This window comes from Rattus rattus, chromosome 5 (genome assembly GCF_011064425.1).
Source record: "Rattus rattus isolate New Zealand chromosome 5, Rrattus_CSIRO_v1, whole genome shotgun sequence".
Lineage (NCBI taxonomy): Eukaryota > Metazoa > Chordata > Mammalia > Rodentia > Muridae > Rattus > Rattus rattus.
Window position 1 is genome coordinate 29,845,231 of NC_046158.1, and position 20,386 is coordinate 29,865,616.

The window sequence follows — 20,386 nt, forward strand, 5'->3', positions numbered from 1 at the left end:
ATGCTCTCTCCAGTTTATTTTTGGAGGCACTCAGAACTATGAGTTTTCCTAGCACTGCTTTCATTATGTCCCATGAGTTTGGGTATGTTGTGCCTTCATTTTTATTAAATTCTAAAAGTTTTTAATTTCTTTCTTGACCAAGTTATCATTGAGTAGACCATTGTTCAGCTTGTATGTGGGCTTTCTGTTGATTTTGTTGTTATTGAAGACCAGCCTTAGTCCATGTTGATCTGATAGCGCATGAGATTATTTCGATCTTCTTGTATCTGTTTGAGGCCTATTTTGTGACCAATTATATGGTCAGTTTTGGAGAAGGTGCCATGAGGTGCTGAGAAGAAGGTATATTCTTTTGTTTTAGGATGAAATGTTCTATAGATATCTGTTAAATCCTTTTGTTTCATAACTTCTCTTAATTTCACTCTGTTTAGTTACTGTTTCCATCATCTGTCCATTGTTGAGAGTGGGGTGTTGAAGTCTCCCACATTATTATTGTGTGAAGTGCAATGTGTGCTTTGATCTTCGGTAAGGTTTCTTTTATGAAGGTGGGTGCCCTTGCATTTGGAGCATAGATGATCAGAATTGAGAGTTCATCTTGGTGGATTCTTTCCTTGGATGGGTTTGAAGGGTCCTTCCTTATCCTTTTTGATAACTTTTGGTTGAAAATCAATTTTATTCGATGTTAGAATGGCTACTCCAGCTTGTTTGTTGGGACCATTTGCTTGGAAAATTGTTTTCCAGTCTTTTACTCTGAGGGAGTGTCTGTCTTTGTCACTGAGGTACATTTTTCTGTATGCAGCAAAATGCTGGGTCCTGTTTATGTATCCAGCCTGTTAGTCTATGTCTTTTTATTGGGGAATTGAGTCTGTAATGTTAAGAGATATTAAAGAAAGGTGATTGTTACTTCCTGTTATTGTTAGAGGTGGAATTGTGTTTGTGTGGGTATCTTCTTTTGGGTTTGTTGAAAGGAAATTACTTTCTTGCTTTTTCTAGGATGTAGTTTCCTCCTTATGTTGGAGTTTTCCATGTATTATCCTTTGTAGGGCTGTATTTGTGTAAATTTGATTTTGTCATGAAACATCCTGTTTTCTCCATCTATGTTAAGTGAGGGATTTGCTGGGTAGTAGCCTGGACTGACGTTTGTGTTCTCTTAGGGTCTGTATGACATCTGCCCAGGATCTTCCGGCTTTCGTAGTCTCTGGTGAGAAGTCTGGTATAATTCTGATATGTCTGCCTTTGTATGTCACTTGACCTTTTTCCCTTACTGCTTTTAATATTCTTTCTTGATTTTGGGCATTTGGTGTTTTGATTATTATGTGACAGAAGAAATTTCTTTTCTGTCTATTTGGAGTTCTGTAGGCTTCTTGTATGCTCATGGGTATTTCTTTCTTTAGGTTAGGGAAGTTTTCTTGTTGAAGATATTTACTGAACCTTTAAGTTGGGAGTCTTAGCTCTCTTCTTTTTTTTTTTAGTAATTTAAGACTTTTTTTTTTTTTTTTTTTTTTTGGTTCTTTTTTTTCGGGGCTGGGGACCGAACCCAGGGCCTTGTGCTTCCTAGGCAAACACTCTACCACTGAGCTAAATCCCCAACCTCTTAGCTCTCTTCTTATACCTATTAACTTTAGGTTTGATCTTCTCATTGTGTCCTGGATTTTCCTGGTTGTTTTGGGTTAGGAGCTTTTTGCATTTTGCATTTTCTTTGACTGTTGTGTCAATATTTTCTATGGTATCTTCTGCTCCTGAGATTCTCTCTTCTATCTCTTGTATTCTGTTGGTGGTGCTTGCATCTATGACTCCTGATCTCTTCCCTAGATTTTCTATTTCCAGGGTTGTCTCCCTTTGTGCTTTCTTTATTGTTTCTATTTCCATTTTTAGATCCTGGATGGTTTTGTTCAATTCCTTCACCTGTTTGGTTGTGTTTTCCTGTAATTCTTTAAGGGATTTTTTGTGTTTCCTCTTTAAGGGCTTCTACATGGTTACCTGTATTTTTCTGTGTTTCTTTAAAGGAGTTATTTATGTCCTTCTTAAAATCCTCTATCATCATTAGATGTGATTTTAAATCCAAATCTTGCTTTTCTGGTGTGTTGGGGTATCCAGGACTCGCTGTAATGAAAGAACTGGGTTCTAATGATGTCAAAGAGCCTTGCTATTGCTTAAGTTCTTATGCTTGTCTCTCACCATCTGGTTATCTCTGGTGTTAGTTGGCCTTGCTGTCCCTGACAGGAGCCTGACCCTCCTGTGAGTCCATGAGCCCATGAACCTGTGAGTCTGTAATCTTAGGTGTGTTAGCACTCCTAGAAGACCAGCTCTCATGAACCTGTGAGTCTGTGATCTTAGGTGTGTTAACACTCCTAGAAGACCAGCTCTCAGGCCAGGGTTTGTGTAATGAGAACTGTGCCACATTTGGAAGGATCCTGTCCCCCGTTGCTCTGTGGTTGCTGAGCCCTGTGGTTTTCTGGCATAACTCACTTTGGCCAGTTATTAAGGCAAAAATGTTTTCCTCACCTGTGGACTTAGGAGTGACAGCACTCCTGGGAGACCAGCTCTCTCCGGGTGGGATTTGTGTAGGGAGAGCTGTGCCACAGGGTTAACTCTGGGGCACAGATGGAGACAGGAAACAATATTTTTTTCCTTTAAGTCACATGATTTTTATATTCTTTTCTCCTCCTTCCTTCCTTTCTTTCTAAATTCCCTTTTCCACCCCCTTGATTCCTGGTCCCGTAGATCCTGGCTATGGCATAAATCATACCATATATTGGACAAATATATTGGATTCAAAGTATATACCACCTTCTGGAGAACCCTGCCCTCACCACTCCATGTTGCTGCTACCTAATTAGAACTATAACTGCATCTTCAAAAGGCCATTTTTCTGTCAGACCAGCTGCATCAAGACGATGAGGAACACATGAAGACCAATGGATTCCATGATCATGGGCCCACTGTTGTACTTTTCTGGCTGTGAAGTGAGTTCCTTGGTCAGAAGTAATACTGTGTGGAATGCCATGAAGGTGAATAAGGCATTCTGTAAGTCCACAGATGGTGGTTTGGGCAGAAGCATTCTGTGCAGGAAAGGCAAATCCAGAATAGGTATCTACTCCAGTGAGAACAAAATATTGTCCGTTCCATGGAGGAAGTGGTCCAATGTAGTCAACTACATGGTCCAAGGTTGCTGGCTGATCACCCCCAAGAATGGTGCCATATCTGGAACTTAGTGTTGGTCACTGCTGTTAGCAGATGTGGTCCTCAGCAGCGGCGATAGCCAGATCAGCCTTGGTGAGTGGAAGTCCATGTTATTGAGTCCATGTATAATGCCCATCTCTGTCACCATAGCAAATTTGTTCAGGGCCTGCTGGACAATGACAGGAAAGGCTCAGAAAAGAAGCTGGCTGTTCAGAGAACAGGTCATCCTGTCAACTTGACTGTTGAACTTCTCCTCAACTGAATTCACCTTTTGATAAGTATTTACATGGGACACAAGTGTCTTCACATCCTTTACCCATTTGAGTGAGATTGTCTTTCTCACCAATTTTCCAATCATGATCTTTCCAAGTTCCTGACCGTCCAGCCAATCCTTTGGCTGTGGAGAAACCCTGCTAATTAAGGTGGCCACCTTAATTAACGTCCAGATCAGTAGCTGTGCAGAAAGTTGATCACTTCCTTTACCAGCTGGTTTTCCCCTTCTCCAATTTTGTCTGGGGAGCCCGACTTCCTACTCCCCTCCATCTGAGGAAGGTCCTGTAGCCCTTGACAAGTTCAACTTCCTCTCTGCTCCCAACCCCCATAAGAATTTGCCCAGCAAGTACCTAAGATTCTTGGAATGCCTCTCCATATAAATGAGGCATTCACAGTACTTAAACTTGAGCCAACGATTTTACATCTACACTGATAACTCCTTCCCACTCTCCAAAGTTCATATACAACCCTTAGTCACCCCGAATAAGGTGTATGTGTACAAACACACCCCCTAAAAGGTATACGCACAAGGTAAGATCACCTAAGAGAACGGTTTCATTAAAATCCTTGGAGAAGAAGAAGGGCTCACTCTTTCCAGCCCAAAGTGCAGCAGCACCTGGACACCCTGAGAAGAAGGAAATGGAGGACATGGAACCACAGCTGGTCCCCAACATGCATACCACAATTGGTTACAACCCATGAATTGGCAAACAAGCACACATCTGGTTACTCCAGACAAAATTTATGACCATGTGTACTACCAGAAATTCTGTCCATTGTGAAGATTTCCTTCACCAGAGACTTTCAGGGTTGTCTCAAAAAGGTGTTGTAATACTGTAGCTGTCTATTTCTGGGTACTGCCTGCATAATATGCAAAGCTATCAGTAAGCCAGACCCTAGTCTTCTCTTCTTCAGTCAATCGTCATGGGGTACACCCCATGAGACTATAGGTGCATGATTGGCAGCAAATGACATTGGGTTTTATTTTCCAGTGTTAATTATTTTTTATTTTCTATCTTTTAACAACAACAAATATCAAAATAAAATATAATAAGATAAAATAAAAACCAACATTGAAGTTGGACAAAGCAAACCAACAGAAAAAAAAGAGCCCCAAGAGAAAGCACAAGAGTCAGAGACCCACTCAGGCATCCACAAAACACGACATTAAAAGCTGTAATTATACCCAGAGGGCCTACTGTAGACTCACGTAGGCCTTGCACTCTCTGTGAGTTCATATGAGTTTTGCTCAGTTCTTTTGGAGGGCCTTGTACTCCTTGGGTGCTCTGGCCCCTCTGGCTCTCACACTGCTTCTGTTTCCCCTTCATGGGGTTTCCTGAGCTAAGAGGGGAGAGATTTGATGGAGATATCTCATTTAGAGTCATGTGCTCAAAGCTCATTCTTTTTAATGTCTGGCTCTGGGTCTCTGCATTTCTTTCCTCCTGCAGGAGGATGTCTATATGATGATGACTGAATAAGGCACCAGTCTATGAATATAGCAGAATAACATTAGGGGTCATTTTATCCTTCCTTCCTTCCTTCCTTCCTTCCTTCCTTCCTTCCTTCCTTCCTTCCTTTCTTCACCAGTAGTATTTGGTTTTACTCTAAGTCTCTGGACTACCTAGTCTCTGGTTCTTGGTCACTCAGGCAGTGTTGGGGATGGGTTCCATCCATCTTGTGTAGTGAGCCTTAAGTCAAATCAGACATTGGTTGGTTACTCACAAAGCTCTGTGCCACCATCACCCTAGCATATTTTGCAGGTAGGACAGATTGTAAATCAGAGGTTTTGTGGCCGGGTTGGTGTTTACATTTCTTTTTGGTAGCCTGCAGAGTACCTTCGAAGTGGAAAGTTTCTTTGGAAAGTCAGTTGTGTTGGATGGTGTTTTGCTAAGGCAAACACATTAAGGAACGTTCCATTGAAGCAGACACAGGTGAAAATCTAAAGCAGACTCGTGAAGGAATGTTTGGCTGAAGCAGACACAGGTGAAAGGATGTACTGCTAAAGCAAGCATTCGAAAGGACACGTAATGAAGGATTCTTCGCTAAGAACATGTATAAGACTTGGCCCACCTTACATTTCATGATTGAGCTGCATATTTCAGGACTCCGTAGAGAGAAACACAGCAAGAAACTTCTGGTGTGAGCTGCAGTGTTTTGCCGACTCCTCAGACTTGGGTCAATTGGCAGGGTGATGTCAACCGAGACAAACGTACGTACTGAGGTAAGACCCATGGACACGTGATATTTGGAGGGAGTATAAAGAGGACTTGGTGGACAGTGAGCTTGGCTTGCTGGGACTGCCAGCTGTGTAAAGCTTGTGCATCTTTGCTGGTCTTCAACGCTGAGAGAGGCACAGCTGAGAACTTTCTCTGGTATTCCTGTTGTCCCTGGTCCCCCTGCTGACTTGTCTAAGGCTGAAGCCTGGCTGTCTCTGCTAGGTAGTGTCACCGCTGCTGATTTGTGTTTGCTGTCCCGACTCTACCAAACTGGACTGCTGGCATATCCGTGAAGTGTTTGCAAGTGGATCGAGTTGCCGCCGCTGACTCCTGTGAACTGAACTGCTGATTTCCTGACAATGAAGATAGGATTTGCTCCAGTGAACCCTTTTTAAACAGGTCCACTTCCCCTGTATCCTTTTTTTCTCCACTACCTTTGGTGGGTGGAGGGCTAAAAGGGAGGTTAAAGCATTTAAGTTTTGAAAAAAATTAAAATTACAACCTTCACATACCAAAGACACCGGATCATGGGGGTGAAGGTTCTGTGTAGGCACCAGCTCTCTCGCCATGTTCAGTGAGTTGTGTGAGTGTTGTCTTCAGCCATGGGACCTTGCCACCCATTGTCTTGACAACAGACGGTGTTGTTTGGGGGATTTCCATGGGACGCCTTGGCCAGCAACTCAACTGGATATAACCCAGTTCCATTACTTGAAACTTTGATGACAAGAGAGGACCAGTTGGGGCTTCATCTCCCTCATTATTTGGAGACTTCGTTAGGATCTCCTTCATAGATTTTAGGAAGTTTCCACTGTACTGGTTTCTATATCACTCCCCAAATGCACCCCAATTCTAACTGTCTCTTCTTACATTCTCTCCCTCATCCCCATCTCCACCTGATCCTGTGTGCCATGCCCCCCACAACATCCCCAGTCCACCCCTAAAATCTATTTCCCCTTGCCAGGGAGATCTATGTGTCCCCCTTCATCCTTCCTCTAGGCTTAAACTCTTTGAGTCTACAGATTTTAGCTTGGTTATCATTTATTTAATGGCTAGTATTCATATATAAGTGAGCACATACTGTATTTATCTTTCTGGGTCTGGGTTACTTCACTCAGAATGAAGTAACCTTTCTTCTAGTTCCATCCATTTGGATGCAAATTTCATAATGTTATATATATATATATATACATATATATATATACATATATATATATTTTTTTTTTCCGGAGCTGGGGACTGAACCAAGGGCCTTGCACTTGCTAGGCAAGCGCTCTACCACTGAGCTAAATCCCCAACCCATCGAGATATATATATATATATATATATATATATATATATATATATATATTTTTTTTTTAAATTTATTTAGCCGTCTTCAGGCACACCAGAAGAGAGCACCAGATCTCATTACAGATGGTTGTGAGCCACCATGTGGTTGCTGGGATTTGAACTCAGGACCTCTGGAAGAGCAATCAGTGCTCTTAACCACCGAGCCATCTCCCCAGTCCCCTGTATTTTTTTTTAACATTCAAGTATTACTCCATTGTGTAAACATATCACATTTTCTTTATCCATTCTTCTGTTGAGGGACATCTAGGGTGATTCTAATTTCTGACTATTACGAATACAGCAGCAACGATCTTTGGGTATTTGCCCAAGAGTGGCATAGCTGGATCTTAAGGTTGCCTGATTCACATTGCCATACTGTTTCCCTAGCGGCTGTATAAATCTTCACTTCAACCAGTGATTGAGGAGAGTTCCCTTTGCTCCACATCCTTGACAGCATGAACTGTCATTTTTATTAATGATCTTAGCCATTTTGACAGGCGTTAAGATGTAATCTGAAAGTGGTTTTTATTTGCATTTCTGTGATGGCTAAGGAAATTGAACATTTAGGTGTTTCTCAGTCATTTAAGCTTTCTCTATTGAGAATTCTCTGTTAGAGCTGTATCCCATATTTAAATTGGATTGTTTGGTTTTTCGATATCTAGTTTCTTGGGTTCTTTATATATTTTGGATGTTTGTCCTCTATTGAATATGGAGTTGATAAAAATCTTTCCTGATTCAGTAGGCTGCCACTTTGTCGAAATGACCGTGTTCTTTGCCTTTCAAAAGCTTCTCAGTTCCATGAGGTGCCATTTATTAATTGTTGATCTTTGTGCCTGTGCTAATGGTAGTCAGTTCAGAAAGCCTTTGCCTGTGCCAACGAGAGCAAGGTTATTCCCTACTTTCTCTTCTGTCAGGTTCAACATGGCTGGTTTCATGTTGACGTCTTTGATTCATTACAAGTTGAGCTTTGTGTACGTTGAGAAGTATGGATTTATTGGCATTCTTTAACATTCAGACATCCTAGTTTGACCAGTTCCATTTGCTGGGGATATTCTTTGGGGAGTGATAAAAATGTTTCCAATTGGGCTGGTATTTTAAAAGCTCCTGCCTATAATCCCATCATCCAGCAGGAGACAACAAGCAGATCAGGGGGTTACTACAAGTTTCAGCTACAGACATAAGTTTGAGTTCAGCCTGTACTACATGAGACCTTGTCTCAAGAAAAAAACACCTAGCAAGCTCAAGGCCCTGGGTTCTTTCCTCAGCTCCGAAAAAAAAAAAAAAAAAAGTAAATCAAGAAAAAAACATAGAAAGGGATTCTAAAATGTCATGATAACTACACAAGTCTGAGTATATCAACCATCTTTGAGTTGTATACTTGAGATTGGTGGGTTTATGCTGTGTGGACTGCATCTCAATAAAAGGGGATTTAAAAGAATGAAATGTTTTCCACATATAAGAAGATCACATAAAAAAAAAAAAACTTAACTACATTGTGAGGGAAATAAAGATCAAATCCAGAGTGGGACATGATTTTACCCATAGATTTTACTGGTTCATTCTAAACTATCCTAACATTCGAAAAAATGTGGTATGGTGAAGTCTCTTACAAAATTTCTCTGAGGATAATTAGAAAAAATCACACTGAAAAAAAAAGTTGTCAAAGGTTGTTTTGTTTTGTTTTGAATGTCTGACAGGGTTTCTCTGTGTAGCCTTGGCTGTCCTGGAACTCACTCCATAGAGCAGCCTGGCCTCGAACTCAGAGATCCACCTTCCTCTGGCTCCCAAATTGCTGGGATGAGTAGTGTGCCACTATGGCTGGCTTTCTTCAAACTTCTGGTGTGAAGAAAGCTCTGGAGAGGACAGGCTGTGCCCTACTCTAAGTTACTCCCAATGGTATATGAAACAGTAGCTTCCAGGCTGTGTCGTTTTCTGGATGATAACTTTTAATAAACAATTATGGCCTTGTTTTGAGTGCCAATGTGAGACCAGATGACATTGCATCTTCTGCCCGTAGACACTACACTAGTGTCTGCCCACGAGGAGCAAACTGATAAATAACTTACTCCTAAACGTAAAAAGATAAGCTTACCAAAGCAGATTGGGAACATGTAAGCATGTGGACATGTTTAACCATATCAGGAAAATCAAGACTTACTGAATAAACCATACCAACTAAATTATAAATAAACAAATTTAAATGCCAGTCCCTCATTGGACCCCATAAAGAAAAGGACATCAAAGAGAAGGAGGCTAATAACAGTAGCCTCCAATAGACTGACCTGTCATTTGATCATGGGTGTGTGTGTGTGTGTGTGTGTGTGTGTGTGTGTGTGTGTGTGTGTGTGTGTAAAAAGGAACACCAGGTACAGGTAGAGAACCCCTGATTGTTCCTGAAGCTTTAGGTCATCTCAGTCCCTATTGGTATTGTGACCCACTTACACTGTCCTTAATCCATCTGTCTGTCTACACATCTATCCAGCTGACCTGACCATGTCCTGTATCTTACTTTTCTCTTTCATAGCTGCACCTTGTCTCTACAACTCAACCATATGACCCTACAGCGCACCTGTCAAGATGGCTCAATGAGTAAAAGTGCTTGTCATCAAGCCTAATGGCATCCCTGGAATCCACATAACAAAAGGAATGGACTCAAGCAAGTTTGTCATCTTCCACATAGGTTCCATGGCATGTACATGCCCCCACCCCAGCCCCCAATAAACAAATAAAAATATGTAAAATTAGAGACAAAAAGGATATTAGAATACTGTGGTGGTTTGAATAGGTATGGCCCCATAGACTCATGTGTTTGAATGTTTAGCCCATGGGGAATGGCACTCTTAGGAGGTGTCGCCTTGCTGGAATAGATTTGGCCTTGTTGGAGGAAGTGTGTCACCATGGAGGTGGGCTTTGAGGTCATATATGGTTAAGCTACGCCCAGTGTTGAACACAGTTTCCTTTTGCTGCCTATGGATTAAGATGTAGAACTCTCAGCGACCTCTCTAGCACCGTGTCTACTTGCTTATCTCTATGCTTCCTGCCATGACACTACGTCTCTGAACTACAAACCAGCCTGATTCAATGTCTTCCTGTATAAGAATTGGTCATTGTGTCTCTTCACAGTAAGAGAACCCTAACTAAGACAAGTACATAGCAACGAAATAAAAAGGATCATGAGGAACTATTTTTAAAATTTATATTGCAAGAAATTTAGAAGAAATGGGTAAATGTCTAGACATATATGACCTACCTAAATTAATCCAAGAAGGTATAAATAGTCTAAATTAATAAGGAACAATGGAGTTGATGTAGTAAAAGTTTGCCCACAACCCTACTGGGGCGGGTCGGGTCGGAGGGGTGGTTAGGGGGAGGAAGCAGGCTGAGAAAGCAAGCCAGGGGAAGCAAGACAGTAAGCAGTATTCCTCCAAGGTGTGAGCTTCAGTTCCTGCATCCAGATTCCTGATGGGGTTCCTTCCTTAGTTTCCCTCAGCGATGCACCTGAAAGCCAAATAACTCCTTCTCTTCTCCAAGCTGGTTTTACTCATAGTGTTTATCAGAGCAACAGAAAGCAAATTGGAATGCGAGCCCTAGCACTCCTGTTCTGTATCTATGCCAATATATAGTACTGATACCTGCACACTCATATGTACCATGATACTATCACAAAAATGAAGTGATGGGATCACTGCAACTGCCCATGAATGAATAAACAATAATGTGGTGTGTGGTGGTCTCATTGATAACAGTCCCTGTAGGCTCACAGGGAAGGGCACTATTAGGAGGTCTGGCCTACTTGGAGTAGGCGTGGCTTTGTTAGAAGAAGTTCGTCACTAGGGGAGGGCTTTGAGCTTTCAGATGCTCAAGCCAGGCCCAGTGTACAACTCTTTCCGTCCTGCCTTCAGATTCTGATGTGGAACTCTGAGCTACTTCTCCAACACCATACCTGCCTGCGAGCTGCTATGCTTCCCACCATGATGACATTGGACTAAACCTCTGAGCTGTAAGCCGACTCCCAATGAAATGTTTTCCTTTATAAGAGTTGCTGTGGTCATCCTGTCCCTTTACAGCAATAGGAGCCCTAACTGAGACATGGTGCACATGCAGTCGAAGTTGGTTGATTTGGCAAATTGAATCCAAGGCCTTGCACTGGGATTGCGCGCACTCTATCATTGAGCTAGGTCCTTAGCCCCTGTGATTTAGTCACAAAGAAGGACAAAATCACGCTCGCAGGAAGATGGGTGAGACTGGACAACTTCACGTTGCCACAAATGCAGACCGTGGTACTGATTACGTGCCACTGCACCCTGCTTTTGGATGGTGCTGAGGACCTGAACTCCAGTCCTCGTGATTATATAGGAAGAACTTTACCCATAATGCTACTTTCCAGACCCAGAAAACTAGCCTTATTCTGACCATCAAGAAGACACCCTGGCTCATACCTGTAATTCTAACACTCAAGAGATAAAGGGAGAAATGCCATGAAACTGAGGCTAGCCCAGGATACATAATGAGACATTCTTTAAAAAAAAAGTCTAACTATACCCACTCATTTCCCTAGGGATGATGGCTTGAATTTATTCTAAGAGAACACAAGCTTAAGAGTTTGTATGTTCTTTTTCTCAGAAGCCCTGACACATAATAAAACAGTTTTTCATCTTGTAAAGACTGTCAGTTTGGGCTCTCTTGCTTCTCTCTTGCTCCTGCCTTCCTGCTCCTGCTTTGTCCTCTTGTCCCTTTCCCCCCTCTCTCTCCACATGCTCATGGCCGACCTCTACTTCTCCCCTCCTCTCCTCTTCTCTCCTCTCCTCTCCTCTCCTCTCCTCCCCTCCCCTTCCTCCTCTACCTTTCTCTGCCTCTGCTACCCTCTTGACTCCCCTCCCCATGACCTGAATAAACTCTATTCTATAAAAAAAAAATCCCTTGAGCTTCCAATTTTCCTTCCTATGATATATAAGATACAGATATATAAGATAGAGATACGATATATATGGTACAGAAAAGGGGGGCTGGTGAGATAGCTTATGGAGCAGAAATGTTTGCAATAAAACTTAACACTCTGGGTTTGAGCCCTGGAGCTCACATGGTAGAAAGAACCAACTCTCTCAAGCTGGCCTCTGACCTACTTTTTTAAAAAAACAGGAACATACACACAAACACACACACTCACAGAAACACACACCAATACACACACACACACACACACACACACACACACACTCACAGAAACACACACATGCAAACACACAGAAACACATACACACAAACACACACACTCACAGAAACACACACCAATACACACACACACACACACACACACACACATGCACACACACACACAATGTTAAAAAGTTTAAAACAGCTGAATGTGGAGACACAAGCTCTTTGTCCCAGCATTTAACAGGCAGAAGCAAGTAGATTGCTATGAATTCGAGGTCAGCCTGGTCTACACAATGAGTTCTAGGCTAGCCAAAGCTATACTGTGAAACCCAGTCTCAACCCTGCTGCTTCCCAACTCCAAATAAACAAACAAACAAACAAACTAACTAACTAACTAACTAACTAACTGCATTGCATAGGTGAACTCTTTCAGAGACAGATATATATATTCGAATTACAAATAAAATTAAATACTATACTAGCCTATTAAAGTTATTATTATGCCTTAAACATGGCAATACCAGCCTTGACCAGGATGCAGATGCCCAGGAAACAGCAGAGGCTAGTGCAGAAACAGTCTGTACTTGATTTGAAATCTGTTGGGACAGAAAGACCAGGGACAGAAGGTAAAGTTAAGATGTTTAGGGGGGAGGAAACTTATCTTACCTCTACATTTGAGATTTCTTGGTCCTGGTAGTCCATTGGGAAGGGGAGTCTCAAGGCTGGGAACAGATGGACAGGAGGAGAGGACCACAGCAGGGGAGAGATCCAGCCTTTAGGAACATACCGGTGGGACATTTTGGCTGTTGACAGGAGCTCTTATCTGGAGTCCTTAGGACCTGTGACAGGCACAATCAAGTTGATTTCCGAAAACTTATGAGAATTTTTAAGTTTATAAAAAAAGATAAAAGTTTCAGAAACGTCAGCATTACTGCTTTTTGTTATCTGTATTGAAATTCTTATTGTAGAAAGAGCAGTCCATTTTGGGATCCTGTAAAGTGAGAACAAATTAAATCGAGGCTGAGGAAAGGGAGCGGAGTTTATGTTGAGGTACTTTGGAAGCTATGGGTAGAAGGCAAATGTCTGTCAATTTTCATAACAAGCTGGACATAGTCTTGTGTGCCTGTAATCCCAGCACTGCGCAGGTCTGTAGTGTGACAAACATTTTCCTGGGGAGATGATACAATACACACAACTTCTCATCTCCGATGGGCATCTTCAACAGACCAAAGTACAGATACTGCCGAGGTCCAACTTGGTGAATCGATGAGTGTGGTGGTTTTTTTGTTTTGATTTGTTCTTTTATGTTCTTATATCTACAACCCTTCCAAACCCTATTCCACTCTAATCCCTTCCAAACCCCAACACTAGGTAGGATAGAAGGAAGGTTAGAGGGGAAAGAAGCAGTAGACCTCTTTAGACTACTTCCTGCTGATTAGGGGCTTAGAGCTCCCTGGGGCCAGTACAGTCTTTGTTGGCAGGATATCTACAACTTCTTCACGAACACTTGCAAAACCACAACAGCAACCAGGAACAGCCATGGCCAGAAGCCACCACCACAGCCACCACCACCACCTCCTCCTCCTCTTCCTCCTCATCTTCTTCCTCCCCCCTCCTCCTCTTCCCTCTTCTCTTCCTCCTCTTTTTTAGAGAACCTCTGGCCCCTCTCAGAACGCTGGCGTTTATTCCCACTCCAGAGTCCTCGAATAAACTTATCTAATCATGTCCCTCCTAGAACACAAGACAATCACAGTTAATGGCTGTGAAAAAAAAACAAAAAAAACAAACTGAAGCAGCCCATGGAACTAAAACATATTCATATACCATAACTGGGTCTAAGCACAGAAAAAATTATTCAGACACAAAAAAGAGAAAGGAAAGCTTCCCTCAGGAGTCTGACTGAAGCTTCTCACCACCTGAGAATCAAGAGTCTTAACCCAGGCTGGAGAAATGGCTCATTGGCTAAGAGTGCTAGTTTCTTTTCCAGGTGACTAGGTCTGATTCCCAGCACCCACATGGTGGCTCACAACTGCCTCTGTATACATACACACAGATGTACATTAAAAAATAAAATCCCCAAACCCTTTGAAATATTCTAATATAGTCTTAGCATGAGATTTAAGATGAAAATCAAGAAACTCAGAAAGATATCCTTGCGTATGGGTGTGGCGTTCTCTACGAGAGAATGGACCGCCACATTTTCTCTATTCCTTCACCAGTTGACTGATCCTTGGGCTGTTTCCATTGCTCAGCTGTCGTAAATAGTGCTGCAGTGAAGAGGGGAGTGCAGATCTCTCCTCTCAATACTGATTTCCCTTGCTCTGGGCATAGACCCAGGGCTGGGATTGCTGGGTCACATGCAGTTCCAATTAAACATTTTCAGGAATTTCTACGTTATTCTCCACAATCATTGTAGCTATTGATATCCCCCCTTTAAAGGTTTACTTTTATTTATGTGCATGCATGTCTTTGCATACCCATGTTTAGATGCCTACAGAGGACCGAAGAGGGTTTAGGATCCCTGCCTACAGCTGCAGTTATAGGCAAGAGGGCTCTAGATGAGCAGTAAACACACTTAGCTGTTGAGCATTTCTCCCAACCCTCTTTATCTTTTCTAACACAGCCATTCTGACAAGTGTGTATGGTGTGGTTTAATTTTCATTTTTTCCTAGAGAGAAGTGCTTTTTTTTTTTTTTTTTTTTGGCACATATTTTGACTGTTTGTTTGGGTTTTTGAGACAGAGTTTCTCTGTGTAATTTTCCTGGCTGTCCTGGAACTCGCTCTGTAGGTTGGTCTCAAACTCACTGAAATCTGCCGGCCTCTGTCTCTCAAGTGCTGGGATTTAAAGGTGTGTGCCACCATGCCTGGCTATTGGAAAAGACTATATTTAACATATACACAGGAGAGTCATGCAATGCTGCCTACGTTGGATGCCTTCACAGACATGATTTACAAAACTTTGCCTCTGTGTTGTTAATACATTTGATCCCAGTTCCTACTAGACAGGTCTGGTGGTTTGATGCAAATGGCCCCCATAGGCTCATATGTTTGACTTCTTGCTCCCTAGTTAGTGAATTGTCTGGGATCAGTTAGGAGGTGTGACCTTGTTGGAGGAGATGTCTAATTGGAGGTAGACTTTGATACCGCATCAGGCCCAGTCCTGCTTCTCTGCCTGCAACTTGCTGATCAAATGTATTGTATGCTCTTAGCTATTGCTCCAGTGCCATGCCTGCCTGCCACCTCCCCCTCCCCCACCATGCTCCCAACAGTGATTCGATGATCATGACTAACCCTCTGAAACTGTAAGGAAGCCTCCAGTTACATGCTTTCTTCTATAAGTCGTTATGAGGAACTAAGATACAGGGAAAGGCAGAATTTCTCTCCAGAGGACCTAGCAAGTCCCTCCTTTTGACATTTTGAACACCTGGAAAGAGGAAATAAGTTCAGAGGGCATTGGGATATGAGTGTGATGAATGGTTTTGAACATTATTCATTTATTTTTTTAAAGATGTATTCATTTATTATGTATAAGCACACTGTCGCTGTCTTCAGACACACCAGAAGAGGGCATTAGATCTCATTACAGATGGTTGTGAGCCACTGTGTGGTTGCTGGGATTTGAACTCAGGACCTCTGGGAAAGCAGTCAGTGCTCTAAACCACTAAACCATCTCTCCAGCCATATTTATTGTTTTTTTGTTTTTTTTTTTTAAAGCTAATCTCACTATGTAATCCTAAGCTGTCCTGGAACTCAGTATGTAGACCAAGCTGGCCTTGAACTTAAAGCAGTTCCACCGTCTCTGCCTCCCAACTATTGGGATTAAAGGTGGGTGCCACTACTCTCACCGTTTAAAATGTGCCCATTATTTGCTTCTCTTCTTTGGAGAAAGGGATTTTTCTTCTAGCTATTGTGCTTGGGACTGCCAAGTGTTAGGAGTTCCTTATGTGTTTTGGCTGTTGGTCCTGTATCAACTGTACAGCTTCAAACATTTTCTCCTACTCTGGAGGTTGTCACTTTACTCTTTTGTATCCTTTGCTGTGCAGAAGCCTTTTCCTTCTCCTTTGACTGTTTGACACGGGGTCTTTGTGTGAAGCCCTGGCTGGCTTGGAGTTCCTCTCTCCAAACACTGAGCACCCCCTGCCCCACATGCTGGGATGGCAGGTTTGCCCCATATTGCCCAGCTGGCAACCTTTTGTTTTGGTGAGCTTTCTGAATACTAATAATAAAAAAAAGAATAAAAAGAAAAGGAAAAGACTGCTTTTAGGTACAGTGGAGGAGAAAATTCATAGATATAAGGGAAGCATAGCCAGAGGCAGACACATCAGAGAGAGTCCAGAGTGGTCATGATCCTGAACCATGTGAGGAGAGGAGAGGGTTGGGGAGAGAGGGGGACTAAATATAGCAGCAGGAGGACAAAGAGGGGTTAGGTAGCCAAAACATCTGGATTACATAGGGAAGGGCAGTTTGACCCCTGGGATGGAAAGTTCAGGGTAGAGAGTGTTATATGCCAGCCATACTCTGGAATAGGTAGAGACTCAGGGATGCTAGGAGAACATGGAGGTCAAGTTCTACTTGATATGTTAAGTAGGCACCTCAGCCACTTGTCCCAGGTTTGAAATTTAACACTTTCGCCTTGTCTAATTTTGCTTTTGTTTCTAGTGTTTTTGGGTGAAGCCTAAAGAAATAATAACTTGTGTTTTTAGTAGTCTTTTTTTTGTCCCCTCTCCTTGACACAGGATCTCATTAGGTAGTTCCAGCTGGTCTGAAATTCACTATGGAGACCAGGCTGGCTTCAAAGTTCTATCAACCTATCTGCCTCAGCTTTCTGAGTACTGAGATTAAAGGCATATACCTTCATGCCTGCTAGCTTTTAATGTGCCTGTGGATTTGTGTGGGGGTGAATGTGTGCAGAGGCTAAGAAACAAGAAGGGGTAAAATAGGCTTGGGGTGTGTGGGGGAGGTAGAATCTGTACGATGTGAACATGGAAGGGTGAAGACTGGGGGACGGGGGAGAGGACGTGGGGTTTCCCATAGACCAGGTTGGCCTCAAGCTGACTGTGTAGCCGAGTATGAATTCTTGGTCCTTCTGCCTCTACCTCCCGAGTGCTGAGATTCTATGCATGGAGCTCCACTATGCTTGACTCTGATTCTTCCTGATACATGTTATGTAACACACGCATGTGTATATTTATGTATATATATTTATATATGTATATTAATTTTTTTTTTTTTGAGCTGGGGACCGAACCCAGGGCCTTGCGCTTCCTAGGCAAGCGCTCTACCACTGAGCTAAATCCCCAACCCATGTATATTAATTTTATGTGTATATATAATTTACAATTTTTTTATTGGTTTTTCAAGACAGGGTTTCTTTGTGTAGTCCCGGCTCTCACTCAGCAGATTATGCTGACTTTGAACTCATGTAGATTTGCCAGTTTGTGCCTCCAGAGTGCTGGGACTAAAGATGTGCACCACCAAGCCTGTTTATTTATTTATTTTTATCTTTATTAACTTGAGTATTTCTTATTTACATTTTGATTATTATTCCCCTTATTTTCTTTTTTAAACAGAATCTTTCTATGTAGCTCTGGGTATTTCGAAACTTCGTATGTAGATCAAGCTGACCTTAAATTTAGGAGTTAGAGATCCTCCTGCTTCTGCCTTCTAAGTGCTGGGATTAAAGGCAAGTACCACCACACCTTACTTGTTTTGCAGAGGCAAAAAAAAAAAAAAAAAAAAAAAAAAATGGTCTGGCTAAGTAGCCCTGACTGGCCCGGTACTCATTATGTAGCCCAGGTTGACCTGGAACTCACAGCAATCCTACTGCCTCAGCCTTGTAAGCGATGGGACTACAGATTTGTGTTGATAAAATTTTCTAGAAATTTTGGCGGTAGTCTGTGTGGGAAAGGGGCTTTGTTTTGACTCTAATCTTTGACTTTTTTTATATGAGATAGAAAACACCAAAGGGCAGAGAACTGACTGACCTAACGTGATTGCCTGTGGATTTAACTATTTTCATAAATGTAACACTTCTGCTGCAAGTGCCTAGGACCAAATAGAAAATTAAGTCATTTTAGGAGGTCAAGAGCTGGGCGTGGTGGTACATGCCTTTAATCCCCACTTTGGGGAGGCAGAGGCTGGTGGATCTCCTGGAGTTTGAGCCTTCAGGGGTGGGGGTGGGTAGGGTGAGGGGGGTGGGAGAATTTAAATCTCAATGGATGGAATGTGGGTGGTGGTAGGGAAAGATTCCACCTGAATGGTGGATTTCGAATTCCACTAAATGAAGCCGAAGGCTTATCAATATTTGTTTTTACTTTTGTGACTGGGTCCTGCAATGTAAGCCAGTTTGAATTGGAACCTGGGACCCCTCTTATGCAAACCTTCTGAGTGCTGGGAAACAGGTGTGTACTACCGTGCTTAACTGACCCATAGTTCTTGAAAGAGGGGATTTAAAAATAAGGGATTTTCACAGGGAAAAGTTAAGAGGGTTCTGGTGGGTTGTTCAGAACAAGCGGTTCTGAACCCGAGGTTCGAACCTAGGGCATCAATGTGTCAGGGCAAACTCATAACAGAGCGTGGCTCTGGGTCGTTCTATTATTCTTTGTTGTTATTTTAACAGTTTTCTTTCTTTTTTTTTGTTTAAAGACAGGGTGTCATTATGTTGCTCTGGTTGTCCTCTAACTCTTTTATCTGTCTGCCTTTGCCAACTGAAATTTTCAGAGTAAAGGCGTGGGCCACTAGGTCCTGCTTCCTTGACCTTGGGTGCTTAAAGTTGAAACAATTTTGCAGGCTGTGGAGCATGCAGAGAGGCCCAAGAAATGATTTTAATGAGAACCACCTTTAGTATCACGGGCCACACTCACGCTAAACACCTGGGGTCCAAAGGAAGCCAGGAGATTCAAGGCAGGTGCCTCAATCCGAGGAATCCCAAGGCTGGAGGGCGGAATTTTGAAGTCTGCACATCAATGCCGCCCATTTCCAGGCTTTTGTTATGCAGGCCATTGGCCTCTTTTAACTCCACCTTTTCTGCACAGAAATGTGCTGCATCTCAGTCCTAACCTCTCGGAAGAAACTGAGGTGAGGTAAATTTGCTAAGGTCACAGACCAACGCTTGGACGCGTTGCCTGAGTCTCTGACTTACCCATTGGGCTAGGGCTTAGAGGCCGAAAGCTTGACTGAGCAAGCGGACCTCTAGAACACAAAAACCCAATAACAACAACAAAACAAGCCCAACAGCCTGCCATTCACTCTCAATCAAATGGTTTTGTTTGCTCATTTTGAGAGCACTGCATTTGGGAGTTTGCAAACTTGGTCTGATGAGTAGACTGAGTCAGGTGGAGCTGGGCACTAATCTACATCACCAATTTGTACCCCTCCCAGGAGGCGATACACGCCCCCCGAGGTGATCTGGGGGCGGGGGCGGGCAGCAGGCCATCGAGCAGCCCGGCGCGCCACCGCCCGTTGGATTGGCTCGAGCCTCTCCCGCCAGGCCTGCCCGGCTCCCGCGCGCCGCTGGGCCCGCCCCCCGCCGCCATCTTGGTCGTGGAGGAGCGGGCTGCACGCGTGAGTAAATAAGCGCGAGCCGGGAGCGAACGGCGTCCCGGGGCAGAGAGCGGAGGAGCGGACTTCCCGCGTGGGGTGAGGAGCGGGAGTCTCGGCCGGCTCCGCCTCTGCCCCCTCGCGGCGGTGCTGCCTGGGAAGCGGCGGCGGGAGCCGGGCGGGCGGGAGGTCGGCCTGCGAGCGGGCGCGCGGCCCGGCGTGCAGGTGAGGGCGCCGCGCGGGCTGTGCCACCGGTCACTGGTGTCTTCCGGCCTCACTTCAGGGTGGCCGACATGACGGCCCCAGGTCGTAGCCCCCTGGAGCCGCTTCTGGAGACATGGGAGGACCCCTCGGTGTCTCCCGGAGAGCAGACGGACGCCTACCTAACTCTGACCAGGTGAGGCGGGCGGGAGAGGAACGGGGCGGGAGACGGGGTAGCTGTGGGGACCCGGCGGACGCGGGCAGCTTGGGGCGCACCGGGCCATGCCTACGGAGTGACGTTGCGGGGCGCAGCGGCGGCGTCCGAGGGCTTCTTCGGGGAGGAGCGTTTTTTTGTCCGGCCGGCAAACGGGAGCCCTTAAAGAAAAGTTTGAGCTGAAAGTAGTTTGAAGAGCAGAGCTCCGCGCTGCAGACCTGGGGTGCCGTGGGAAAGTTGGTGGCCCTGAATTTCTGGGTTTAGTTAGTTAGGGTCT

The 20,386-nt window shown here is 43.7% G+C and overlaps 1 protein-coding gene across 1 annotated transcript in view; it reads left to right on the forward strand.

Moving 5' to 3' along the window:
- The first annotated feature begins 19,696 nt into the window (after positions 1 to 19,696).
- Rif1 (replication timing regulatory factor 1) overlaps positions 19,697 to 20,386 on the forward strand; it is a 48,491-nt gene continuing 47,801 nt past the window's right edge. The window contains 2 exon segments of the mRNA XM_032903279.1: positions 19,697 to 19,793; positions 19,978 to 20,091. Of these exon segments, the coding sequence (XP_032759170.1) occupies positions 19,988 to 20,091 (104 nt within the window). The 5' untranslated portion in view covers positions 19,697 to 19,793; positions 19,978 to 19,987.